Here is a 27,791-nt window from a genome sequence, read left to right as displayed (position 1 = left end):
TAGAAGTTCTCAAGAGACCTGCCCCTGCTCCCTTCCTGTATGTACTTGCCGTCTGTAGTTGCCTGGCAGTAAAGCTCATACTCTAGAGACCTAGAGATGGAGGATAAGGCTGGTTGTGGTTACACAACCCCACAATTCAAAGAAAGGAAACAAAGCTCCTACACAGGTAGGATTAAGACACCTGTGTGTTTGATACAAAATACAGATATGGAGTTTATTTTCTGTGTTGTCTCTCTCCTCTCTTATCTTTCTCTGCACAGAATCAGACTTTCCACTCTGGGTAGGAGATACAAGTGAGAGCAAGATTTGGCTCTATCTTAATAAAAGTTTGGTTTAGTATTTCTAGATGCCGATGCATTAGAAGCCACAGGTGAGGCACTCCGCTGTCTGATTCTGATCTCACCAGCATAATCCAGGAGTAATTTCACAGAAGCCAGTCTAGATACACTGCTGCAAGTGAGATTACTGTTGGGTGTCAAATCTCAAGCTGCTGAATATGAAATTCAAAGGGAAATATAGATCCTAGTGGAAATAGCTTTGTTTTTTTTTTAATAGACTCTTAGGGGACAAGTTCAATTTCAAGTGTAAAGAAAATATTTCTGTGCAGCACCAGTGTTATCTAAACTATTCTTGGTGTTTGCTTCTATACCTTGGATCAGTATAAAGTTGAGAAAGAAGACATAGGTCCAGATCCTCAAAGGTATTTAGGTGCCTAACTCCAACTAAAAGCAATGGGAGATAGGCACTTAAATATACTTGGAGATCTGGGCCATACAGCCTAATAAGGGCCTGAGTCTCAGCTGATATCAATCAAAGTAGCTTCAATGTCAGCTCCACTAACTTACACCAGCTGAAGATCTGGCATCATGAATTAATCCTCACAACACTCCTGGGAAGCAGAAAATATTAAATGATTTGCCCAAGGTCACACAGGAAGCCTCTGGCAGCGACATGAATAGAATTCCCATCTCCCAAACCCCTGTCCAACATCTTAGCTACAAGATCATCCTTCTTCTCCGGTCAGTTATCCCCTAACTTTTTTCTCAAAGTGGTATGTGATCTTGAACTTCCACCTTGCCAGTTCATCAGTGTAGGGAAGAAAAGTGCTAGTCTTCTCACGCTGCAAAAGAACATAGTTTCTCACAAGACAGTACCATACTTCCAGTGGACCTGGGCAGAAAGGCACATAATTTAACATCTTCTTTGAAGGATGCCACCCCAACCCACAATCTGCTTGTCGCTTAACAAAAAATTTACTCTGTCTTCTCTGAACAGCAGCACCTCTAACAATGTATCAGGGTTCAAAAGGGACCTTTTAGCCTGGCTTGTAGACTCCTTTTTACCAATGGGCACCTCTCACCTCTATTCAGATCTAAACTACCCAGCTACTGACACTTATTGGAACAGAGCTAACGTACAGCAGCTTCTCTCTGCTGAAACCAAACTCTTTCATTTCTTATTGCCAGGTCCCTGCTCTCAGCAGCTAGGCTGGTGCATTGTTGCTCTAATTCTAGGGACTAAGGCACTGCTGCAAGGAGTTGCAATCGTCTTAGCTCTGCAAGGTGAGTGACACTACCCAAATGGCACAGTCAATAAGTGTGAGTTCTGTACTGTATTGCCATTGGCATTTTGGGTTTGTGATGGGCAATTTCAGATGAGTGATTAATCTGATATCACTTTGATCTGAGGTTGAGAAGGGTGAAGGTCAACTCCAAAAGGTGTATTCGTTCTATGGACCTGATTCTCCTCTCCCATACCTTGCTGTAAATCAGGAATAAGTCCAGTGAAGTCAGTGGAGTTTCACAGGTATAGTGAGAAGAATCATATTGTCAATATCTACTTTTTCCCCAGTGACCATACTCTGCATAATAAAATGGTGCGGAGCTAGCCTGTCCCTTCCAGGCCTCATCTACCAACATTTTATCTGTCTACTTATAAGAACATAGGACTGGATGGGACCTCCTGGGTCATCGAGTCCAGTCCCCTTGCTATCACAGGCTCCCATTACAGTAGTACACAAGTGCCTCACCATCAATAATGAATGAATCCTCACCACCACCTGTCAGGTAAGGGAAGTATCATTACCCCTATTTTTCAGACAGAGAATATAAACACCTCATCTGAAGTCACAGTGGAAGGCTGAGGGAGAGCTGGGAACCTAGATCTCTTACTTCCTAGCCCAGTGCCTTAGCTGTAAAACCATCTTTCCCCTCATTTTATGTAACCAAAGTCCCTATTAACCATCAATTTATCTCCTTTTTTGTGTGTAAGCCTTGAGGGAGTGTTGTGAAAAGGCTGTGAAGACAGAGGCGTCACTAAGACATAATGCAAACCACACTTCAGTGGAAGATACCCATGGAGCTCACTCCTTGGTACTGAGCAGACTGAAAGAGAATCTGTGTGGAAATAAACAGGGTGAGGAGATAAAATATTTCTGCAAGAAGATGTTTGTTTGTCATATCTCTGGGTCCCATCATGCTCCAGTTGAAGTTAATAGCAAGACTCCCTTTGATTTCAGTGGGAGCAGGGGCAGGCAACGTAGTAGAAGGCTGCTCACTATGCGGAAGGTATGCTTACACTGCCCCGGGAGCAGTGTAATCCTAATATTCAGCCTACGGCCACATCCACATTGTAAATTAAGGGAGAGCACAAAACTGATCAAATGCAGGTTTCTACTGGTGGTGAACCCAAACGAGCAGTAATTTCTATGAATCTGGCAAGGAAAAGTCCTTTAAGTGCACATATTACAGTGGTGTGCATTTATTTTTATTTTAAAAGGGTAAATGGTACCTACATTTGATGCAGTTCTCAAACACCTGGAAAAGCTGTCAGTCTACTGTGGGCCTTGGTGTTCCAGGGGCTGAACGGCTCTGGTCTTTCAAGTATGTAGCTTTATTGAGACAAACCAGTGAAAGGCAATACAATACTAAGAGGTTTTTTTGCAGGTAAAATCAGGCCCACAAAAATTGTGCCTGCATTTTTTTGTGCCCATAGTTAGTTGAGCACAAAAATCCAAACAAAAATGTAGTTGCAGCTCAGTTATTTATGCCTCTAAATTGTTGGATTTGCCACCATAGTTGTGAGTGCAAAAACTTAGGTGCATTTTTCTGGGCACTACAAAAAACGGAAAGCTGTCCTTTAATACCAAGGTATAAGGCAAGTTTCATTCAAGGATCTCAAAGGGTTTAACAAATATTACCTAAGCCTCACGACATCTCTACAAGACAGCATAAGTATTGTTATAATAATTTTACAGATGGGTAAACGAAGTCATAGATCGATAGGCTCAAATTTCAAGACTCTCCACTAATTTTGGGAGCCCAACTTGAGACATTGTCGACCTGAATTTCAGAGGTTCTAAGTAGCCACAACTCCATCTGAAGTGAATGTGTGCTGTGGATACTCAGCACATCTGAAAAGCAGCCCCTAAAAGCTTCAGGCTGGGCACCCGAAGTGTTGAAAATGAGGGCCTACATGACTTCCCCAAGGTTATAGCAAGTTACGAGCAGAGTTCAGATCAGCATCTAGTTATCCTGATGCTCAGTTTCCTTTCTTAACTACAGAACAGCAAAGCTTTGTATAGTTTGTGTGAAAAGCCTATAATATTGAGAATTTTCACAGGTATAAACTTTAAAAAATGTACTAATGTAAAGAATAGTAAAAGGACCAAAAATATACGAATGCCCTTGCGGGAACAGAGCATGAGCTCTGCCCTCCTGAGTGGCTGCTGTACAGAGGAAGATGTTACTACTTCTCAGAGGAGAAGAAAATCTGGCAGGCCAGCAAAGATTATTGTGCAGCCAGGAAATCCAGCCTCCTGATTTTTGAAAGTGAGGCAGAAATGGTGAGTACTGAAGTATTGCCCTATTCTTCAAAGAGGAGCAAAACAGACACCACACTCCTGGATTTCAGCAAGAGACTTACATATTCAGGTTATCATCTCACCCACAGGGATTTTTCAGTACCCAGTATGAAGATGCTAGTTTTCACTGGATTGGATTAAATTTCAAAGAAGGAGGATGGACGTGGCTTGATGACCCCAAATTACAAGGATACAGGTCAGTGTTGTTTTTCTTCTTGAAGTTAAATTAGTTCTAAAGCAGCTGGTTTGCCCAGCCCTAGTGCACAATTTGCTGCTCCCATTGTGTCATTCCCTTTACCCTGATACCTCAGCCTAAGAAGGCTCTTGAGTGCTGAGGCAGGCTGAGCTTCATCTATGTTTACTTGAAAAGTACCAAAATCCCACAGAGCTGCTACTCACTTTTCCCTGGTCACGTTGTGTATCTCAGGTAGAAAGAGCACTACATGCCCTCCCTTAGCCTTTTGATACATCCTTTTCGGTCAGTGTTAGCCTCTGATTCAAACTAAACCCTGCTGATTTTTTCCACTCCACATTGCTGCCTCCCTCAGATTTCCCCTCAGTCTCACACTCACTTTCCCATCCCCCCCACTAATGCCTCCCCACACTTACACTTACCCCATTTACCATCTGCCACTGACCAGCAGCCTTCTAACTCTTTTCTCATGACTGCAACACTCACTCACTCACAGTATCGCCAACCCCAAATGTTCAAAAATCATGAGTTAGACCAGGGGTTGGCAACCTTTCAGAAGTGGTGTGCCAAGTCTTCATTTATTCACTTTAATTTAAGGTTTTGTGTGCCAGTAATACATTTTAACGTTTTTTAGAAGGTCTCTCTCTATAAGTCTATATATTATATAACTAAACTATTGTTGTATGTAAAGTAAACAAGGTTTTCAAAATGTTTAAGAAGCTTCATTTAAAATTAAATTAAAATGCTGATCTTACACCGCCGGCCCGCGCAGCCCGCTGCCAGCCTGGGGTTCCATCTGCCGGCTCCTGCCAGCCAGGGTCCCGGCTGCCGGCCCCCCTCAGCCCGCTGCCAGTCTGGGATCCCGGCCCTGCCCACATAGAGCAGGTACCTGTCTTCTCCCTGGTTCTAGCCCATTCTCTTCCTCTCTCTCTGCACTGAGCTGAGGGTGGGGGTGCACTGAGCACAGGGCTGGGGGTGAAGGAGCAGGCTGGGGGTTGGGGTGCAGGGTCTGGCCAGGAGCTAGAATGTGGGAGGGGGCTCAGGGTTGGGGCAGGAGGTTTGGGTGTGGAGCGTTTACCTGGGCAGCTCCCATTTGGTGCGAGGGGTGCAGGTGGGAATGGGGCGGGGGGTGCAGGAGCTCCCGTTTGGTGCTCAGGTTGGGAGTGGGGATGTGGGGGGTGCAAGAGTCAGGGCATGGGGTGTGGGGGGGCTGGGTATGTGTGGGGGGTGCTGGAGTCAGGGCTGGGGTTGTGGGGGGGTGCACAGGGGTCAGGGCAGAGGGCTGGGGTTGTGGGGGGGGGTGCAGGGGTGAGGGCAGAGGGCTGGGGGTGTGGGCTGGGGTTGTGGGGGTGCTCCCAGCCCCCTGCCCTGAACAGCTCACAGCAGGGGGCTGGAAGGGATATGCCCTGATTCCACCCCCCTTCTCCAAGGTCCCCAGAGCAGAGAGCGTGCTGTGGCTCCGCTTTTCCCTCTCCCCCTCCATAGTAAGGGCCGTCAGCTGATCAGCCGCAGGGAGGGAGAGGAGGAGGGGCAGGAACCCAGCACGCTGGGGGAAGAGGCGGGGGGAGTGGGAAGTTTGCCTGCCCTGCAAGGAGAGAGCGGGGGACGGGGGGGGGGGGGAGGAAAAGAGTGGGCCGCGCCTGGCAGGATTTTTAGTGGCACGCTGCTGTCTGCCCGGGTCTGGCAGGCAGCAACGTGCCATTAAAAATTGGCTCGCGTACCGTGTTTGGCACGCGTGCCATAGTTAGACCCCTGAGTTAGACTCACCAAATATCACAAGATTGGCTTTAAAATCATGAGATTATGTACAAATAATAGATGTGGTGTGATTTTTATTTGCCTTCTGCTTTTTGAGCCTGCAGGGTGCTCTGGAGTCACATTTTGAAGCTTTCTCCGGAGCCCTCTTTTACCATTACCCCTGCCGTTTTCTGCTTCTTTCCGGTACTCAACTTCACAGTTCACATACCCAGCTACAATCCCACTCTCCCACTGTCTCTATTCTCTTCTTCTCTGTAAAACGTTTCTCAGTAAAACATTAAATCTCTCTCTCACTTTTCCTCTTTTCTGTAAAATCTGTTCATGCTTTATTTGAAGGATGTGGTATAACTGTGTATGTATTGAGCTGCAGCTAACATAACAAAGTGGTGAGAAGGCATGACAAGATTATAGGAAACTGGGTTACAGCAGCGCAGACAAACTTCTGGCACTCTAGTAGGAGCAAGGGTTGGTTTGTGGGCAGAGATATCACTTGTGTGTGTGGCAGGAAAGCAGAAGAAGCCTTAATGCTCGTGGTGGGAAATGTTTCTGGTCTTGCTGGTCCTTGCTGAGAGAAAATGGAGACTGTCAAGGGGCACTGTTGTATCTTAAACTCTGTTTTGACTGACCTTTGCTAAAGGAATCCTAGGCACTTACCTTGCTTCAGGCAGTGTTTCTGTGATTTGCTCACTCTGGCTGAAACGTCCTTGTTTCCTCTGCAATTGGCAGCAGCTTCTTTCCAGCCTGAAGGAATGAAAATGTCAGTGTTTGGTCAAAATACGATTGGTTTTGATTTTTCACTGAAAATTCAAAATTGGGTGGGTGGGTGGGTGGGGAATTCTGTCCAGCTTTAGTTAGTAGGCATCCATCAAGCCTCGGTTGCAACCCCTGTTGCTTACTATTTGCATTCCTGGTATCCATTTAGATATGGGGAGATGTGCTCTAACTGTACCAAAACACTAAATCAAAACCTATCTGAAAAACTTACTGCTTCCTTCAACCAGCTTAAAAGTTAGGTAGAGGTGGTCCAAAATCAGAACTCTGTATCCAAACACACCTGAGCTTTGATGGTTCGGAGAAAACAGAACCCAGATCTGAAAATTCCTGATTTTGGGTTTGGTCTTGTAAATCCAAAAGCATAAAGGTGCCTCCTCATCCCCATTTCAGAAGTTATTAGCTCATCTTTGAGATCCCTCTCCCTCCCCGCCCCCAGTTTTACCATGAAAGACAGAAAAGGTGGAGGGGGCTGTGCTGCTTTCAAGAAGCAGGAGATTCATGCGGATAGCTGTCATTCATCATACAAGTGGATCTGTAAGAAAAAGGCAACTCTGCTGGATTTCTGAAACACTGCAGGAGGACTAGCTGCATACGCAAGCCTTGTCACACTATATGTTCAAATGGATTGCTTCCCAATAGAGGGCACTTGTGACATTCTGTACTCCAAAGCAACATCCTAGCACCCCATATTCACCATGGTGATATAATTATATGTTTTGTACAAAGTATGCCTTGTAAGGTATCATTCTAAAAGTCTTGATGTGTTGAACAGTTATATCCTGTTGGATTGTATGTGCTGTCATCTAGAAATTTAGAGAACTTTTCTTTCAGGAAGTGCTTGATGAGAGAAGAAAGTACATGTAGAGGAAGGAATAAAGCCTGAATGTTGCACTGTCTTGGCTCTCTCTCTTTGTATGCTGGACCACTGAATGCTGAGTCATTAATGAACTGGTTCCTTTATGTCCACATACCACATGGCTAGTAACCATTGCAGTTGTGTGCCACCCTTGCCAGTGGCCTAGGCTGGCACATATCTGTAACCCACTTACCACAGTTTTATTCAGTGCAGATGGGACCCTGATTGTTCCTGTTTAACCCAGTTTGGCTGCTTCTTCTTCCTCCCAGTTCTCTGTGCAACAGAACATCCCAGAGTGCACTGTGCTCCAGCTACTCTCTTCCAGTGCTTCTCAAACTTTTTGTTTCACAGGCCACTTGAAAATTTCTAAGGGTCTCAGTGGACCACTTAATGATCTTTCCAAATGTTGTTTGTACCGTTAGCTAACTATTGTAAAGCTCTTTGGATAAAAGCGTTATAATAAAAAAAACCCTTAATAATAATTAAGGTTTTTTTGTTCTACAAATAAAAGCACACAACTCATATTTTAATATCAGTAGTTTTACCTTTCTAATGCAATGGATGTGCCCTCTCTCCCCCGCCGCGGCAGTCCCCAAGCTGTGGCTGGGAAGGAGGTGGAGGTCTCTCCCTCTCTCCCCCGCCGCAGCAGCCCCTGAGCTGGGGCTGGGAAGGAGTGTGGTCTCTCCCCCGCCACAGCAGCCACAGAGCTGAGGCTAGGAAAGGAGGACCATTTCTCCCCACCAGCCACAGCCGTGGAGCTGGGGAAAGTCACCTCTTTCTCTGGCCATCGCAGCCCCACACATCCCAAATTCCCCCCACCCCCTCTTCCCCTCCCACCTACCCACTATTCCCCACAAGGCCACCGACTCACCTTACATGTGCATCTTCTCCAGGGTCCAGACACCTAATTAGTGCATCCACGCTGGCCCTTCACTCTCTCGTGTGCGGCTGCCCAGGCACACACCTTAGAGGGAACTATCCGCGGACCCATGAATGCAGCTGGGGGATCACTGGTGGTCCGCAGACCACAGTTTGAGAACCTCTGCTCTATTATATACTGCCTCAGCATACGACACTGACTGGATTTTCCCAAAATGCCCTCTTACAAACATATGGCCCATTCCAATGCAAACATTGCCATTGACCTCACTGGTTATTGCATCAAGGCCCTTAATGTGGGAGCTTAGCAGGTATGGATATGCAAATACAACTGAGCCTGGGTTCGACCCTGTGTGGTGAGAGGGTACCAGAGCTCGGGCTCCCTCCCAAGCCCAGAAGTCTACACAGCAATGAAACTACCCCAGCCCTGCGAGTCTGAGTTGGCTGGCATGGGCCAGCTTTGCAGGTTTTTCTTTGCTGTGTAGACATACTCTGTCTGCTAGCTTTCTCTCACCTGAAACACACCACACACACACAGCTGCAACTGGTCAATATTTGCAGCTTATGTTTGCAATCAGGCCCTAGGGAAATCCCTTGGCTCACATGGATTTATCTTCCGCTCAGGTCTTGCCATGCTGGCCCTTGCCTTGGACAGTAGCTTTTTTGTTTCATCTATCTCTACACAAAGGCAGGTGGTTGTGCCTTTATTTATGTAGAGAGCATGCATCAGCTTTAGCCAGGTCTGTGGTCAATGGTAGCCATTAACACCTTCATTGAGCGTTGTCTCTGAAGACTAATTACAATTCATCTTTCACAGCTGATCAATTCACATAACTTTCACATAACTCTTTCACTGCTGATCAGTTCAGCAGAAATCTTCAGCAAAACGGCCTTTCCCACAAACAAAGAGCAGAGGGGACTGCTGTAGTGATTGTATTAGCCATGATTTACAGTGAATTCCTCAGCTTCTTTTTCCAGTTAAATGCATTTCCCATTGACAGTATGAGTGGCTGGGGCTAATATCAGACTGTGGAGGTGGTGCTATCCTCTTTCAGGAGATGGCACCACTGCCTTACACAGAATGCCAGTGCACCAAAAAGACTGTAGAGAGCGTATGTATGATAGGGCCACCTCTTGCATTGTTAGCGCTTAGACTCTTCTATAACAGACCTCCAGCAGAAGTGAGAGCAGCTTCCTGTTGCACACGCTGCAGTTGAAAATGTCCCTCGTTGTCTCTAAAGGTAGAGAGAAGAAACAGGACACTGAAGGGCTAAAGTGTGAACTTGTTATTAATGACTCTGCACCAGTCAGGCATAGTGTGAAGTTGTGAGACACATCTGTTGACTTCAGCTCTTCACCTTTCTAGTACACGTGCTAAATTTTTCTAAATGCTTTGCTGACAGTTAATCTAACTATACTTTTTACTTCTTGCTTAATATGTAGTAGCATGGCCACTTTGTGCGGTGCAGGGACAAGGTCAACAAAGGGCAGAGGGTTTAATTTGTAAATGGAAAATGTCACATAACAAATACCAACCATTCACATTACCAGTTTAAATGATCACAGGAGGCTCAGTTAATAGGGCTGTCGATTAATCCCAGTTAACTCATGTGATTAACTCAAAAAATTAATTGCAATTAAAAAACTTAATAGCAATTAATGGCAGTTTTAATCGCACTGTTAAACAATAGAATACCAATTAAAATTTATTAAATATTTTGGATGTCTTTCTACATTTTCATATATATTGTATTCTGTGTTGGAATTGAAATCAAAATGTATATTATTTTTTATTATAAATATTTGCACTGTAAAAATGATAAACAAATAAATAGTATTTTTCAATTCACCTCATCCAAGTAATGTAGTGCAATCTCTTTGTCATGAAAATGCAACTTACAAATGTAGATTTTTTTTTACATAACTGCACTCCAAAACAAAACAATGTAAAACTTCAGAGCCTACAAGTCCACTCAGTCCTACTTCTTGTTTGTCTTAGCGATTGGCAGAACAAGTGTGTTTACATTTAGAGGAGATAATGCTGCCCTCTTCTTATTTACAATATCACCGGGAAGTGAGAATAGGCATTTGCATGGCACTTTTGTAGCTGGCATTGCAAAGTATTTATGTGTCAGGTGCGCTAAATATTTGTATGCCCCTTCATGCTTCAGCCACCATTCCAGAGGACATGCTTCTATGCTGATGATACTCATTAAAAAATGTGTCAATTAAATTTGTGGCTGAACTCCTTGGGGGAGAATTGTATGTCCCCTGCTCTGTTTTACCTGCATTCGGCCATATATTTCATGTTATAGCAGTCTCAGATGACCCAGCACATGTTGTTCATTTTAAGAACACTTTTACAGAATATTTGACAAAACACAATGAAAAATGAAAGGAGAGGGGAGGTAGCTTCCTTTCATGGACACCCAGCCAGCCAGTTAGCTATGAAATCCCACTTAGTAGCTGTTCTCTACTTGCTTTACCTGCAAAGGGTTAAAAAGTCTCCCTGTATTGCATAGGTAAAAGGAAAAAGAGCCAATGGGAGGACTAGAACTTTTTAAAACTGAGAAAAAACTTCCCCTTTGTCTGTCTGTTGTTCTCAAGGAGAGGCAGACAGCGAGCAACTATGCTGTAAAAAGCTTGGGGTCAGGTATGAAAAATCATTGGTATCATACCTAGAAACTACTCATTTGAAATCCCAGATATGTCAGTAGATCAGGAAATGTCTAGCAAGACGCGATTAGGTTTATCTCTTTATGGCTTGTGGACTCCTCTGTGCTAACCCCAGATGCTTCTGTTTTGCTTGTAACCTTTAAGCTGGACCTCAAGAAAGTTATTCTTGATGCTTAATCCTTGTCATTTCTTCTTTTTAAAATCTAGCAATAGCCTGAGTTTCCAGATGTATTTTCTTTCTTTTTGTTTTTAATAAAATTTACCTTTTTTAAGAACAGGATTGGATTTTTGTGTCTTAAGAGGTTTGTGCACATGTTGTTTAATTAGCTGGTGGCAACAGCTGATTTCCTTTGTTTTTCTTTCTCAGCTCTTCCCTGGAGGGGCGGGGCGGGGGGGTGAAAGGGCTTGAGGGTACCCCACAGGAAGGAATTCCCAAGTGCGCCTTCCTGAGTTCTCGAAGAGGTTTTGCACTTGGGTGGTGGCAGCATCTACCCATCCAATGTCAGAGAAAAGCTGTAACCTTGGGAGTTTAATACAAGCCTGGAGTGGCCAGTATTAATTTTTAGAATCTTTGCAGGCCCCCACCTTCTGCACTCCGGCTGGGGGTGTGGGCTCTGGGGTGGGGCTGGGATGATGGGTTTGGGGTGTGGGAGGGGACTCCGGGCTGGGGCAGGAGGTTGGGATGTGGGAGGAGGTGCAGGGTCCCAGCGCTGCTTACCGCAGCTCAGAGGAAATGGCTGCCAGGTCCCTGCAGCCTCTTGGCGCCGGCCCCCGTGGCTCCCATTGGTTGCAGTTCCCAGCCAATGGGAGCTGCAGAGCCAGCACTTGGGGCAGGAGCAGCACGCTGAACCTCCCAGTCCCTGGCTGCTGAAGCGCCTAGGGTCCACAGGATCCTGGCGGCCACTTCCAGGAGCCACGCGGAGCTAGGGCTGGTAGAGAGCCTGCCTTAGCCCCGGGCCCCCGCTGCGCCCCCAACCAGACTTTTAATGGCCCAGTCAGTGGGGCTGACTGGAGCTGCCAGGGTCCCTTTTCGACCAGGCGTTCTAGTCAAAAACCAAACACTTGGCAACCCTAGCTATAGCCCTCCCACTTTTCCCCATGGGCTTGACCTCCTGCCCTTCCTCTTCCCCCTGAGGCCCTGCCTCCTAGCCAAGCTAGAAGCTGAAGCCTGACTCAGGGAGCCCAGGCAGCTGTGGGGGGCATGGACCCTCCACCTGCCTGGCGTCAGGGGCCCGTGAGCAGCCTCCAGCCCATGCCCTCGCCCCCCGGGTCTCCCGCACAGGGTAGATGGAGGGCCCGCGGCACCCTACAGCTTCTTGGGCAGCTCTTACCCCAACCCAGCTGTGACTCTTCAGCCCCCAAGGCCCCGCCCTCAGGCCAGGCCTGAAGCAAGAGCCGCCCAGACAGCTGTGGGGCACCCTGGACCCACCATCTACCCTGACAGGTTGTGGGGTCTCGGGGGGGGAAGAGAGAAGACTGGCAGGGCCTTGTGGCCCCCCACTTTTAGGAAGAATCTGTCACCCCTGCTAAGACTTCTTCATGGTAGTTTTGCCTGCAGTTCACCCTCATACCGGTATGACTCCTACCCTAAAGGCTTCTTCTTCATGTATTCATTTCTTCACTTCTCCAATACTCAATTTGCACCCCGTACAAGTGAAGGGGAACCTTACAGGGCTGTATTCAGGTTGGTGCTGTTCACCCATCTCCTGTGCACTGTGATCCAAGAGACTCACATATGGATATGATTAATTAGGAAATGCTTTAAAAAATGAAGTTTACAACAAGCTGAATTTCCTCCCTGGGAAGTGTTTATTTTTTGTACCCATTCCAAAGGCAAAATCTTCTGTTCTAAAGGGAAATTCCCAACAATATCTCACAGAAAACCATGGTCCTGCGTTGAAGTCTGTTCTCATTTACACCTGTTATAGTCCAGTGTAACCCTAATCAGGCCCTGTGTTTTCTGGGTCAGATCTCTTCTTGCTTAATTCTGTTCCAGGGCACAGAGCACAGAGTTCATGTGCCACATTCAGGCCTTGTGTAAACTGGTGAAACACCATTGCCATCAGATGTGAATCTGGCCCCATGTCGCTAGCTGTTATCTCTGACAAAACCTGTGACAGCCAGTCAATTAGATAACATAACTTTCTAGCCCACCAACCATTATTGACTGAACAAAGCAGGAACTGAACATTCAAATGTCAGTCATCTGATTCATACCAGTACAGTATACTGCTATCTGATTGGTCAAAACACCAAAGGCCTGTTCACTATAAGGAAGACCAAACCAGATATCTAGGCGTAGTGCTCTGAAATGATGAAAGGTTCGACCTTCACCTTGTTGTAGGTACGCATCTCTCATAGGAATGACGGTCAAAATGTTCAAGTTTGGGTGCTTCAAGTTTGGCACTTAAATCCAGTTTAGGAACTGAAATAAAAAAGGACAGACTTTCAGAGCTGCTGAGCACCCTCAGCTCCCACTGAGCTCCCGCCCTCCGTGGTTGCAGAACATCTCTGAAATCCTGCCACTTGCTTAGGTGCCTAGATATTTATATAGGCGCAAAGCTTTAACCACCCAAGTTTAATACATTTTTGCCTAGGTGTGTATCAAGGAAAACCAAGATGTGAGAAGCTACAAGAAACATCAATTACAATGATGCAATGGATTCACACTTCTAACCATTCTTCAAGGGAAGGAAGGAATGAATTAGGAAATCAGAAACGCAACAGGATTTAGAGACCAGAGTGATAAAGGCTAGAGACCACAGCTATAGTACCTACTGCTGTTCTGGCCCTGCCCACCACCCACAGCTCGGCCTAGGCACCTCCCCTCATCCAAGCAGACATGCTGCCACTGATGTTCAGACATCACAGCGATCCCCACAGCATAAATATTAGATAGACAGATACATAGAGAAGAGCAGGAACCTCACTCTTCCTGCCAAAATTCTGCTGGGGGGAACTGAGCCAGTGCAGTGTCACCCCTCCTTTCTCTGACATCATGGAAGCCCTTCCATGGTGTCAAGGTTCCTCCCCCACTCTGAACTCTAGGGTACAGATGTGGGGACCTGCATGAAAAACCTCTTAAGCTTATCTTTACCAGCTTAGGTCAAAACTTCCCCAAGGTACAAAATATTACACCCGTTATCCTTGGACTGGCCGCTACCACCACCAAACTAATACTGGTTACTGGGGAAGAGCTGTTTGGACGCGTCCTTCCCCCCAAAATACTTCCCAAAACCTTGCACCCCACTTCCTGGACAAGGTTTGGTAAAAAGCCTCACCAATTTGCCTAGGTGACTACAGACCCAGACCCTTGGATCTTAAGAACAATGAACAATCCTCCCAACACTTGCACCCCCCCTTTCCTGGGAAATGTTGGATAAAAGCCTCACCAATTTGCATAGGTGACCACAGACCCAAACCCTTGGATCTGAGAACAATGAAAAAGCATTCAGTGTTTTACAAGAAGACTTTTAATAAAAAATAGAAGTAAATAGAAATAAAGAAATCCCCCATGTAAAATCAGGATGGTAGATATCTTACAGGGTAATTAGATTCAAAAACATAGAGAACCCCTCTAGGCAAAACCTTAAGTTACAAAAAAGATACACAGACAGAAATAGTTATTCTATTCAGCACAATTCTTTTCTCAGCCATTTAAAGAAATCATAATCTAACACATTCCTAGCTAGATTACTTACTAAAAGTTCTAAGACTCCATTCCTGTTCTGTCCCTGGCAAGACGACTACAGACAGACACAGACCCTTTGTTTCTCTCCCTCCTCCCAGCTTTTGAAAGTATCTTGTCTCCTCATTGGTCATTTTGGTCAGGTGCCAGCAAGGTTACCTTTAGCTTCTTAACCCTTTACAGGTGAGAGGAGCTTTCCCCTGGCCAGGAGGGATTTCAAAGGGGTTTACCCTTCCCTTTATATTTATGACACATGGAAATTCCAGGTTTCTAGATCTAAACTTTCCAAGTGGGTTGGTTGGCCTAGCTGTGGCTGCAGAGACCATGGCAGCACAGTGTATAGCTCTTCTGAACACAAGATTCACATTAGAATTTCACAAAAAGAAAAGGAGTACTTGTGGCACCTTAGAGACTAACCAATTTATTAGAGCATAAGCTTTCGTGAGCTACAGCTCACTTCCTCAGATGCATATCGTGGAAACTGCAGCAGGCTTTATATATACACAGAGAATATGAAACAATACCTATTCCCACCCCACTGTCCTGCTGGTAATAGCTTATCTAAAGTGATCATCAGGTGGGCCATTTCCAGCACAAATCCAGGTTTTCTCACCCTCCACCCCCCCACACAAATTCACTCTCCTGCTGGTGATAGCCCATCCAAAGTGACAACTCTTTACACAATGTGCATGACAATCAAGTTGGGCTATTTCCTGCACAAATCCAGGTTTTCCAAACCAAACTAAATAATCAATTCCATCCAAAAACCTACACATTAAGGTTGCTAAGTCAAGTATTCAGAAGTTACACTTAATTCTGTCATTTCCTCTCCCTTCAACCTTAATTTGCCCCCCTTTTGTGTATGCATTATGAGACAGTCTTTAATCAAATGACTGTGTCCTGTCCTGTTGTGTACATAGGACCCCTGCCTCATTCAGTTAACAAATTGTCATATATATGCCTGTGACATTCCCCAGGGTGGCTCTCCAGCCTGGGATGCCTTTTCAGGGCTGGCTTTTGGTGTGGGCAGTCCGGGTGGCAGCCCAGGATGGCCTGTCAAAGAGGGCGCCGTGCGCAGGGTTTGCCATGCCTGAGTCCCACCTGACCTGTCGAGAGCCAGCTGGGCTGACGGAGGCAGCAGGCAGGCAGGCAGGCGAGCAGCAGTGTCTGGAGAGGAGGGAGGGACCCGAGCTGCAGGGGGGCAGTTGATGACCAGCCAGGTGACTCCTCCAGAGGGGGGATGCCCCTCCTGCCCCCTACTCCACTGCTCTGTGCAGCCGCCACTACTCCTGTTCCCTCTCCCCCCCCCCCAGTTCCTCCCCCAGAGCCGCCCCTGGCCACCCTGGTCAGGACTGGGAGTGTCCTGTCTGCTGTGTGAGGGGGACGACCGGAGAGAGGCTGATGTCAGGGTGTCCCGCTCCTCCCTGCCTGTGTACCTGGTCTCCGCTGAGCTGGGGTGGTGGGACAGGGGGAAATTTGTCTGTGCTGCCACCTCTCTGGGACCGAAGCTGCTGGTGTAGTGTAGTAAACTGCTCCACATAGGAATGTGCTACTGGTAGCAGGTAGAAGGAAAGGAGTATTTGTGGCACCTTAGAGACTAACCAATTTATTTGAGCATAAGCTTTCGTGAGCTACAGCTCACTTCATCGGATGCATATTAGATTGTAAGAAACAGCTTTTGTAAAAAGATGCTACTTCCCTCATAGGTCATGTTTTCTAGACCTTAATTTTTCTCCCCTTTCTTCTCTGGACTCTCTCCAATTTGTCCACATCTTTCCTGAAATGTGGTGCCCAGAACTGGACACAATACACCAGTTGAGGCCTAATCAGCGCAGAATAGAGTGGACAGCTGTTAGGATATAGATATTCAGGTCTGTCTGTAAAGGCCTGTACTCTAAGAATTTAGGTGTCTTCTTATCACTTAGCTAGTTCTAGAGGTATAAAAGAGAGAATCAAAATCACTGTCTGCTGGTGTAAGGTCCTTCTCTTACTGTGACAGTCTGAGGCCCTGTTCTTAGGCTAAGGCCCTTGGCTAAGCAGCATTGGCAGCCATAAACTGGGAAGCGAAGGGTCACAGCCTCACATTCCAACCTAGTCACATTGAAAGAAGGTGCTATTGGGCTGTTAGGAATGCAATCCTGTCCTGATACTACCTATCGCCTCCAGAGAAAGGGAAGTACCTAGAAAATGTAAAAGGAAACTTAGTTTGATAGCATCCTGTCTGGCAAGAACTCACTTATCAATAGCTGGGATGTGAAATCCTCACTTCTGTATTGTTTTGTCATTATAGTTCCCACTTTGCCATTGTTTGTCTGTATAATCTCTGTCTGGTTCTGTGATTGTTCCTGTCCGCTGTATAATTAGTTTACAGCCAGCAAAATTAATTAAGGTGGTGGGATATAATTGGTTACATAATCATGTTACAATATGTTAGGACTGGTTAGTTAAATTTCAGGAAAATGATTAAGGTATAGCTAAGCAGAACTCAAGTTTTACTATATAGTCTGCGGTCAATCAGGAAGTGGGTGGGGAAATTGGAATTATGTTTGGCTAAGGGCAGGAATGGGAACAGGGACACAGGTAAGGCTCTGTGGTGTCAGAGCTGGGAAGGGGGACACTGGGGAAGGAAACTGGAATCATGCTTGCTGGAAGTTCACCCCAATAAACTTTGAATTGTTTGCACCTTTGGACTTCGGGTATTGTTGCTCTCTGTTCATGCAAGAAGGACCAGGGAAGTAAGTGGGTGAAGGAATAAGCCCCCTAACAACATCCCAGAGTAATTTGTTTTTTTGCAGTAGTATTACACTGTTCACTCATATTCAGCTTGTGGTCCACTAGGACCCCCAGATCCCTTTCTGCAGAACTCCTTCCTAGGAAGTCATTTCCCATTTTGTATGCATGCAGCTTGTTATCATTCACAAACTTTATAATTGTACTCTCTCTGCCATTATCTCAATCATTGACTAAGATTTTGAATAGAAACTTATCCAGAACTGATCCCTGGAGAACCCCACTGGTTATGCCCTTTCAGTCTGTGAATCATTGATAACTACTGTTGGAACTGTTTTCCGACTAGTTTTGCACCCATCTTATTTTAGCTCCATCTAGGTTGCATTTCCATAGTTTGTTTATGAGAAGGTCATGGGAGACCGTATCAAAAGCCTTACTAAAGGCAATACAGACCATGTCAACCACTTCTCCCACATCCACAAGGCTTGTTACACTGTTGAAGAAAACTATCAGTTTGGTTTTACATGTGAGACTGCTTGAAATAGCTACATCAGATGTCCTTTTTTAGCAAAGTAGGACCTGTCGCTGCTGCATATGTTTCTGGATGGTACAAGGCCCTGGAATCTAATTGTAGAATCACAGAATATCAGGGTTGGAAGGGACCTCAGGAGTCATCTAGTCCAACCCCCTGCTCAAAGCAGGAACAATCCCCAACTAAATCATCCCACCCAGGGCTTTGTCAAGCCTGACCTTAAAAACTTCTAAGGAAGGAGATTCCACCACCTCCCTAGGTAATGCATTCCAGTGCTTCACCACCCTCCTAGTGAAAAAGTTTTTCCTAATATCCAACCTAAACCTCTCCCTCTGCAACTTGAGGCCATTACTCCTCATTCTGTCATCTGCTACCACTAAGAACAGTCTAGAGCCATCCTCTTTGGAACCCCCTTTCAGGTAGTTGAAAGCAGCTATCAAATCCCCCCTCATTCTTCTCTTCTGCAGACTAAACAAGCCCAGTTCCCTTAGCCTCTCCTCATAATTCATGTTCTCCAGCCCCCTAATCATTTTTGTTGCCCTCCACTGGACTCTTTCCAATTTTTCCACATCCTTCTTGTAGTGTGGTGCCCAAAACTGGACACAGTACTCCAGATGAGGCCTCACCAATGTCGAATGATCACATCCCTCGGTCTCCTGGCAATGCCCCTACTTATACAGCCCAAAATGTTGTTAGCCTTATTGGCAACAAGGGCACACTGTTGACTCATATCCAGCTTCTAATCCAATGCAGAACTGCTGCCTAGCCATTCGGTCCCTAGTCTGTAGCTGTGCATTGGATTCTTCCATCCTAAGTGCAGGACTCTGCACTTGTCCTTGTTGAACCTCATCAGATTTCTTTTGGCCCAATCCTCTACTTTGTGTAGGGCCCTCTGTATCCTATCCCTACCCTCCAGCATATCTACCACTCCTCTCAGTTTAGTGTCATCTGCAGACTTGCTGAGGGTGCAATCCACGCCATCCTCCAGATCATTTATGAAGATATTGAACAAAACCGGCCCCAGGACCGACCCTTTGGGCACTCCACTTGATACCGGCTGCCAACTAGACATGGAGCCAATGATCAATACCCATTGAGCCCAACGCTCTAGCCAGCTTTCTATTCACCTTATGGTCCATTCATCCAGCCAATACTACTTTAACTTGCTGGCAAGAATACTGTGGGAGACAGTATCAAAAGCTTTGTGTAAGTGGGGGAATAGTCCTGCTATTGTGGGCAAGTTTTCTGACTTCTGCACTACCCCGCTGAAGTGGGCTAGTGAAAGGATCCGAGTCCTCGCTCCGACTTCCTTTACCCAGTGGCCTCCCTGCCCTTGAGGGCTCCCCCTCCACTCTGTCTGGCAAAGTCCTCGTAACCCCAACAAGGCTGGACCCAGGATTCCTGGGTGGCTCAACCCCCAATCCTGCTGTAGTCACCTAGGACAGGGGCTAGGGTGTCCCCACTCCGGGGTACTCTCTCTGCACTGGGCACTTCTCTGACCCACTGACCATTACATACAAGTTAAAGCTATTTAATCAACAATTAATTTTAAAAAGAATAAGAGAAAATGGGAAAGGTTAAAGGGAACACATCAACCCGCTCTGTGGCAGGGAACATCACAAACAGTGTCTCTAGAATGTCAGGGCAGTTCACAGTCTGCTCCTTGTAAGTCCCAGGGCCTGGCTGTGCTGTAAGGGTGCTGTGGGTTGGACACTTGCTCTGGTGGTGGCCACACGCTCTCAGGCTCTAAGTGGTAGGACCCTTCTTCCCAGTATCGCCCCCGCCCTGTCAGGGTTACGATCCAAGCCTGGCTTGCAGAGCCTCTTGGCTGAGGCATCTCCCTGTGCTGGGCCTGCTGCCCAGGGTCCCTCTTGGTCTACCCAGCTGCTCATCGCACCCAGCTCCTGACTGCTCCAGCCCCAGCTCCACCACTCTGTCTCTGCACCACTGCTGCTGCTCTGCGTCCAGCTCCCTGGGCTGCTTCTTTGGCCCCTCTGGCTCTGGTTGATGCAGCTCTGCTCCCAGGACAGGTCTGCTCTGCAGGCTGCTTCTGTGACTCTGCTCCCAGCACTGACCTGCTTCGTGGGCTGCTTTTCTGGCCCCTCTGGCTCTGGTTACTGAAGCTCTTCTCCCAGGGCAAGTCTGCTGTCTCTGGGCTGTGCCTCTGGCTTTGGGGTTGCTGCTCTGCTCCCAGGACAGGTTCTGCTCTGCTCCCCACCTCAGCTTGCACCCCTGCTTTTTCCTTAGCTTGGCCCCACTGTCTGACCCAGGCAATTCCAGCTCACACGGAAGACGGGACCTCCCTGGCCTCCTGACTCCCTGATTAGCCTGCCCATCCTGTCACTCAGGCTGACCTGGAGCATTGGCCTCTCCCCATTGTTCCTGGGGACTATCAGTCTCAGGGTCCTGATTTCCCATAGACCCTTCCCCTTTTATTACTGGGAGCTAGCCAACCAAAACTCTCCCACTGAATGTTAGTAAGGGGGCAACAGTGCCCTTATATTTGCTAAAGTCAAGGCATAACACACCACTGCTTTCCCCTCATCCACAGAGGGAGTTCTCATCATAGAAGGCAATTAGGTTAGTCAGGCATGACTTGCCCTTGGTGAATCCATGTTGACTGTTCCTGATCATTTATCCTCTCCTCTAAGTGCTTCAGAATGGATTCCTTGAGGACCTGCTCCATGATTTTTCCAGGGACTGAGGTGAGGCGGGCTGGCCTGTAGTTCCCAGGATCCTCCTCCTTCCTTTTTAAAGATGGGCACTACATTAGCCTTTTTCCAGTTATCCGGGACCTCCCCTGATCACCATGAGTTTTCAGAGATATGGCCAATGGCTCTGCAACCACATCCGCCAACTCATGAATGTCCTGTGCCTAGCACTTCTTAGGAATGTTTGTGCTTTTGCAATACCAGCCCTGTTCTTGCCAGGTTTATTGTGAACTTACACGTAGACATGTTTTGTAACATACCAGGGCTTGATTTTAATTTGGGCCTTAGGCCTTAGACCAGGTCTCATGGCTCAGGCTCTGTCTGCTACAGCCAGCAACATGCCCATTTTATGACGGCTTTGACCAGGTCCTGGCTGTTGCACCCAGCACAGAGCCAACCATGCTTCATGATGATCTGGTGAGCTGTGAATCCAGCCCAGGGACTGATTGCAGTCAGCAGCAGGCTCCCTGCCAAGATCATGAAGTGACTCTTAATTAAACCAGTCCTAGAGTAGGCTGTGGATCAGGCTCAACAGAAAAATCTCAGCCCCTGCTCAGAGGAGCTATTTCTGCCCCCCACTGATGAAAAGCAGCCTACTGACAAGCATGCAGAGAACCCAGTGGGGACAGAAGCCACCCCACAGATGAGTAAGTATGATTCAAACTAAAAGTTTATGCTTACAATAGTGGTAGGGATTTCAGTTTTAATAATACAAAAATGATAAGCCCTAGCTACCAGCATTTGGTCATTAATGGCAGATTGTATCACAGCACCTAGGTATTTCTCTTGCCCTCCCAAGATGTGTAGTTCAAAATTGCAACTTAGAATTTCAAACTTTCACACACTATTTTAAAGGTTATTTTAACTGTTAAGTCAGAGATTTGCTACAATCATTCTTGTTTTCCTTTTAGTAATTAGAAATTTACCCCTCTGCAATCACTCCTGAGTCTATGCAGCTGGCTGTAAACAGTGAACTGAGTGTATGTTTGGAAAACAGTATTCTATATTTCCAAATCTAGTCCATTTCAGTTAGACTTAAGCCATGCAGTAGTAAAGCTGTAGGTTCAGGGCCTGCCTTAGGGCAGGGCAATGTGCGTACCTACCCAGGGCACCGTAGCCAGGGAGCATTGTGGTGCAGAGGCCAGGGGCTTAGGCTTCCTCTCACTGCCTGCAGGGTGCAGTCTGGTGTGGGAGGAGTATCTGCTTCCCTGCTCCTGAGCAGAGGCCCCCAGCTCACCACCCCACATGGTTTCCCAGCCTGGTTCCAAGTCCTGCCTGTGCACTCAGTCTTTGTGACTGCAAGCCAAGCTCTCCCCCCCCCCGCCATTCCTCCTCCCAGACTGTCCCAGCCCTGCTGTTCCTTTTCCACATGGGCAGCCGGAAAGAAAGCCATGCCACACAATGGAAGGCGAGTGTGGTGTCTCGACTAGCCAATGGGAGTTGGAAGTTGCCGGCCCCTCCCAACCTGGAAGAGGAAGGGAAGGGACTGCGAACAAAAAGTGCAGGGCAGAGAGACCAGTAAGTCTTTGGTTTCAGAGTAACAGCCATGTTAGTCTGTATCCACAAAAAGAAAAGGAGTAATTGTAGCACCTTAGACTAAGGTGCTACAATTACTCCTTTTCTTTTTTGCAGAAAGTCTTAAGGCTTCCTGAAGCTGTGTCCCCAGCTTCTAGGCTCCCCCCCCCCACAAATCTCAGGGGACCCATTGCTGTGCCCTTATCTTCTACCTCCCCCAGCACCCAAGGGCCCCTTCCCTGTGCCCCCAGGGAACCCCCTCCCTGTGCCCCCCTGCTACCAGCCCCCCTGCAGCTCCCAGAGGCCCTCCCTGTGCCTCTAGGTCCCAGCCCACCCAGGGGACACCTCCCTGTGCCCCCAATAGTCCTCCCTGTGCCTCTAGATCCCAGCCCAGGGGGTCTGTTTCCCCAAAGCCTGGGGGACCCCTCCCTCTGCTCCCAGTGACTCCTCCCTGTGCCCACATCCCCACTCCAAGCCCACACAGCTCACAGGAGGCCCCTCCCTCTGCCCCACAGAGGCCAGCCACTACTCCATAAAAAAAAAGAAGCTCTACAGTCTCACCCCCCACAAACCCACCTTGGAGACCTTCTACATGCTTGCAAAGAAAAACAAAGAAGGGAACCCAGGAAGACCCATCATATCTGGCCACAGCACTCTTACTGAAGAAATATCAGGGCTCATAGAAGCCATTCTCAGACTACTCACCACACAAAGGATTCCAGGACACAGGCAACTTCCACCAGAAACTCAAACATTAAATACCATCCTTGCCACTATGGGTGTCACCATCCCTCACAATGGCAGCATTGCTGCCTACCTCAAATATTTACCAGATAATGGACAGCCCTCAGGTATCCACCTGTGATGGTTTGTACCCTTGTATTCACAGGATTGTAATAATCCCTATAATATCTGGTTTCACCTCCTGCACCAGTTGTTCTACTTCCTCCATTGTGTTATCTGGGCTCCTTGCATTGGTGTACAGACATCTTAGTAGTTTCTGCTTGGCTTTGCCTGTATTCCTCACCCAATTAGGTACAGTCATTCTAATGCTAGTATCACCTACCTGACTGTTAGCGTCGTTGATATTTTCTCCTACCTTCCGTTGCTCTTTTCTCCATTGCAGCATCCTCTTACTTGATTTTCCTCCTGTTCAAGGATATAATCTCCCAACTGTCTCCCCAGAGTTCCTAGTTTAAAGTTTTTAATCAGTTGTGCCAGTCTCCATCTCAAAAGCTTATTTCCCTTTCTACTCAGGTGGAGTCCATCCCATGATAACAGTCCTCTGTTCATGAATGCCTTCCAGTGGTTGAAAGCCTCAAAGCCCTCTTTATAAGACCACTGCCCAAGCCATCCATTGATAATCATAATCTTGTTTTGCCTTTGCTTTCCTCCTCTTGGGACAGGTAGAATCCCACTGAAGATCACCTAAGCCTTCATTTCTTTGATCATCTTCCCCATCCTGCATATGCATGCCAGTGAGAATATAGCTGTATCTTTTGTTCCCATGTGAGGGGCAATCAGTAGATTTCCAGCCCCCATTTGGATCCTTTTCAGCCTCAGGTCCACATCCCATATCTTAGCTCCAAGCAGACAGCACACCCTTCTTTTCTCAGGATCAGTTCTGCTGACAGGCCTGTCCATTATTCTTAATGGAGAGATATAAATCACACAGACCTACCTCTTCCTGGTGGTGGGATGATTCTCCAGCCTTCCCCCTCCTGTTCTTTCTGGCTGCAAGTCCTCTTGTCTTTTGTTCTCACTTGCAATCTTCTCTGAGTCATCCTCTAGGGACCATGGGCAGCAAGTGAAGCTTCCCTTGTGGGAGGCTAGCTCCCTGTCTCACCTCTTCCACCCCCGGCCCTACTCCATCCCCACCCCACCCCTGCTCTCACTCAGCCCCGCCCACCACCACTCACTGCATTCCTCCTCTCCCCCCCCCCTTGTGATGCCCCTTCTGCCCACCACTCCCCACCTCCCTCCTCTCCTCCACACCCTCTCCCCCTTAAACCCCCACCACTCATGTTCTCCACATCCCTCCTCCCTTGTAAGACCCCCCCACACCTGCAGGGATGTGGTGAGTGGCAGGGACCTCTGGAGATGGTGGGGTGGAATGGAGGAGAGGAGGGAGTCAGCCAGGCAGCGGGGGCCTCAGGGAAAGGACAGAGTAGGGATAGGAAGAGGCAGAGTGCAGGTGGGGTCACCATGGCCCAGGTGTCTGACGGCAGGTTGGTGGCAGTTGCACCAGGAGAAGCTAAGCCAAGCCTCCCCTGGGCTGTTATAACCACAGGGTAAGCCAAAGTTAAGAGCCCCAGGCAATCTCCATTGACTCTTCCTCTGTGCTGGAAGGACTAGATGCTCTTCTTTTCTTCCTTGCCCTGCCACCTTCTGTTATTGCCTGCTGTACCCCTTCTTCATTGTCCAATTCAGCTAATCTGTTTCTGAGCTCTATTTCTCTTTCATTAGCTGGTCTTTTCCTCCAGCTGGTTCTTGTAGTCACATGCTTTCACTGGCCGCTTTCGTCACCCAGCAGTCTCCCCTCAGAGTTCTTCAGACAAGCTTGCATCTGTTAATCTTGATTTTTCCCCTTCAGCCTCTTCTCGCCTTCTCTCTGTCATCTGCACTAATTCCCTTTGAAACTCAACTATAGTTTCTACCTGCATCTCCAAACCACCATCAGCCCTGTGAGGTGGTACTGCATACAAATGAAGTATTTTTCAGGTATCTGCTCCAGGAAAATGTACATGTCATAGCTTCCACATCCAGTAAACTTCATGGTCTCTTCCATTTCTTGGGTCACTACCACTGCTGCTTCTGTACCTGTCATAGCCTCCCCACCTAAGTTCTTGCCAAGGAGAAAAGACACAGAAAACCACACACTTCTCCACCAAACGCCCCTTACAAACTGCCACACAAACTCCGCTCTTTCCAGCTGTGTTTGCTAATTCCTGTGCTGCTGGCTGGCTGCTTCATTGCCTTAAGCCCCCTACTCAGGGAAGCGTTACGCCTAATCAGGACTCTGCTGTGTTCAAAGGTTCTGCTTCTCTCACAGCACACTGCCCCCTACCAGCCCCTGTAAACTTAAAACCCAACACACAACCAAGCAAAAAAAAAAAAATACCCACACTCACAAGAACTCACTCACTGCCCCCAAGGAACAGGGACTTGCTCCCTTCTTCCCCAGCAGATGTCCACTCAAACATCCCTTTTTCCAGGTCTGTTTGCTGGCTCCCGTGCCGCTGCTCCTCACACAGAGAAGGGGACGTAGAGCGTCTTCAGCTCTTACATAGTGGTGTTGAATATTTAACAGAGATTGGGTAGACAAGATCTGAATTTCTAATTTAAAAATAAGTATACGTGCCCTATTTGCATATGCATGGGTGTGTACCCACACTGTAGTGAAGTGAAGACTCACCAGTGCAGCACCACCTGCTGGCCATCTTGGGAATTAGCTCTTCAGCCTGAGAGTGCCTTCTGCTGGCCCATGTCTCACCTGCCTTAGGGCCCCATGTCCCTCCCAGACCATGGTACCATTTACCTCAGGGTTCTGCCCCAGCAGGACCCCCACACTCTGGGTCTCCCATCCCAGGGGAACCACAACCCTCTAAACCCACCTTGCTTCAGTGGCTACTGCCAGTCCTCACTAGCCCCTCTCACTGGGGAAAACTGCAATCTGTAAAGGCCAGTCATCATTGGCAAGGGGGTAGGACCTGCTGCCTTTGCCTATCCCCAGGCTGCCCCAGTACTTTTTCATAGGCCTTCATCAAGGTTTACTAGGTTGGTGCTCCTCAGTTCCCCTTGCCCAGCACTGCTCCACTTCAGGTGCCTTGCTCACAGGCAGCTAGCCCTTCCTATTCCAGGGCTAGAGTGAGAATCTTTCAGTTCCTGGCCCACAGCCCTCTTATAAGGGCCAGCTGGGCCCTGATTGAGCTAGCCACACCTGTGGTCAGCTACTCACTGCTTTTCCCAGCTGCAGCCCTCTCCAGGGCTTTTAACCCCTGCTGACTGGAGTGGAGCAGCTGCCCCACTATACAAACACATATGCACCACACTTCTTGTAAAATGAGACTTTTCAGACTTTCTTCATAAATATTAAAGAAGAACTAAAGGACACCAACCATTTTCCCTTTGCAGGTCCCCTTTAAAATCCATTTAGTGGGAAACAGCCTTCATGGCTGATAAACTAGTAGACATTGGAATAAACCAAGGGAAAAAAAATTATAGGGGAACAAAGTCACCATTCCACAGCCCAATCCCTTGCTGTTGTAGCAGTCTTCTCAGACATTACCCTCAAACAATGAACCATGAGAACTTCTGAGTCATCCCATTGTCTCTGATTCCCAGCATACTTTCATTTCAGGAAGCCTTGAGTTAAAAAACATTGTTTAATTAGTTGTAACTGCACAAAGCACTTATCCTGGCATATACCACTAAGAAAAAGAGGAAGAAGAAGACACTAAACCTCAGGTCTGGAAAGAGAGAGACAGAAGAACAAGAAATACACTGTCAGAGCAAAGAATAAAAGTACGACCCCGAAGGTAACTGAAAACCACAAGGGACTGATAAGTCCCAAGGAGCCTTTTGTCAGTTTCCTTATAGAAAGCCTTATCAGCACTGAAGTGGACTGAAGTCAGAGATCTGTCTGCATAGAGCTCCTCCTGATAAGTATTTTTGTTTCTTATTTATCTTGCTGGTCTTTATTACATTGTTACTTTGTTAGATTTTCTATCAACTAAAATTTTGGTGACTTTGTGTAGCAAATGAAAAGGAGTAATGATGTGATCAAAGAGCCTCCACTTCTGGATGCCCATCTTGAAGATCGTGCTCACCACCCATCGACTTTCAGTGTGCTGAGAACTGCTGAAAATCTGCCCATGGGTGTCTCAAGTTGCACACACAAAAACAAAAGTATCCAGAGTTTGGGGCACTCTTGAAAATGTGGGACTTTATAAGGCACCTCTCACCTGCCCCTAAAACATCATTACAGTTCAACAGAAAGAGAATGGAAATTCAGATAAGGAAACTGATCAAATTAGGGTGGGTCTGAACCTCAGAGACTCAAATCGTTTTCATGTCAAAGCAGTTTCAGGGAGATGTGGCAGATAGGAGTTCTGTTCCCTTAGGATACAAAAGAGGATAAAAACAAACACAAAAATGGACAAGGATGGATTATCATCTTCTCTTTTACAAGGCATCCAGATGGAGATGCAGGGCCAAATTCTGCTTTCAGTAATTTTGGTGTAAAGCAGAATAATTCCACTGAAGTCAATGGAACTATTCCAGATTTCCACTGATGTAGCCAAGATCAGATTTTGGCCCGCAGTGGTCAGAAGTTGATTAAGATTGATCTATCTATCTATCTATTCTTCATAATACTTTGCTCTGTTATAGTACCTATCATCTGAAGGTTTCAAAGCACTTTCCAAATCTCTTTGGCTTAAGCCTCCCAACATCCCTATAAAATATTATTTCCATTTGATAGGTGGAAAAACTGAGTCATAGAGGGGGTAAATGATTTGACCAAAGTTGCTAAGAAGTCAGTAGCATATCTCAAGTCTCTCAGTTCTGGGCTTTAACCACAATCTTAATCTATTGGTACTGCAAGGTACTGTACATG

General features: G+C 47.0%; 2 protein-coding genes and 1 long non-coding RNA gene across 11 annotated transcripts in view; 2 read left to right on the top strand and 1 right to left on the bottom strand.

Annotated features, from left to right (window-relative positions):
* LOC311514824 overlaps positions 1-9,559 on the bottom strand; it is a 38,340-nt gene extending 28,781 nt beyond the window's left edge. Inside the window, exons 1-2 of the long non-coding RNA XR_014709947.1 lie at positions 9,493-9,559; positions 6,468-6,554 (exon numbers count right to left, since the gene is read on the bottom strand). This is a non-coding gene — a long non-coding RNA (uncharacterized lncRNA). The remainder of the gene's footprint in view (positions 1-6,467; positions 6,555-9,492) is intronic.
* On the top strand, positions 97-7,153 carry LOC311514823 (killer cell lectin-like receptor subfamily F member 1; the record flags this gene model as incomplete). The annotated part of the gene is made up of 6 exons (XM_084617531.1): positions 97-166; positions 1,467-1,562; positions 2,272-2,415; positions 3,699-3,844; positions 3,952-4,058; positions 7,024-7,153. 6 exons carry the CDS (start codon positions 97-99, stop codon positions 7,151-7,153), a joined length of 693 nt encoding a protein of 230 aa, XP_084473657.1.
* Positions 9,560-21,273: 11,714 nt separating the features above from the next.
* Positions 21,274-27,791, top strand: part of LOC311514822 (C-type lectin domain family 5 member A-like) — a 28,147-nt gene continuing 21,629 nt past the window's right edge. For 4 of the 9 annotated variants that reach the window (XM_084617527.1, XM_084617524.1, XM_084617526.1 and 1 more), the window contains exon 1: positions 26,552-26,839. The gene's annotated coding sequence lies outside the window, so the exon portion shown is untranslated. Of the gene's footprint in view, positions 21,307-26,551; positions 26,840-27,791 lie in introns of those variants that run through there. The other 5 variants (XM_084617525.1, XM_084617521.1, XM_084617528.1 and 2 more) reach the window with 4 other exon arrangements.

This window comes from Lepidochelys olivacea (genome assembly GCF_965140295.1).
Source record: "Lepidochelys olivacea isolate rLepOli2 genome assembly, chromosome: 1".
Lineage (NCBI taxonomy): Eukaryota > Metazoa > Chordata > Testudines > Cheloniidae > Lepidochelys > Lepidochelys olivacea.
This window is presented reverse-complemented; position numbering and strand designations above follow the sequence as displayed.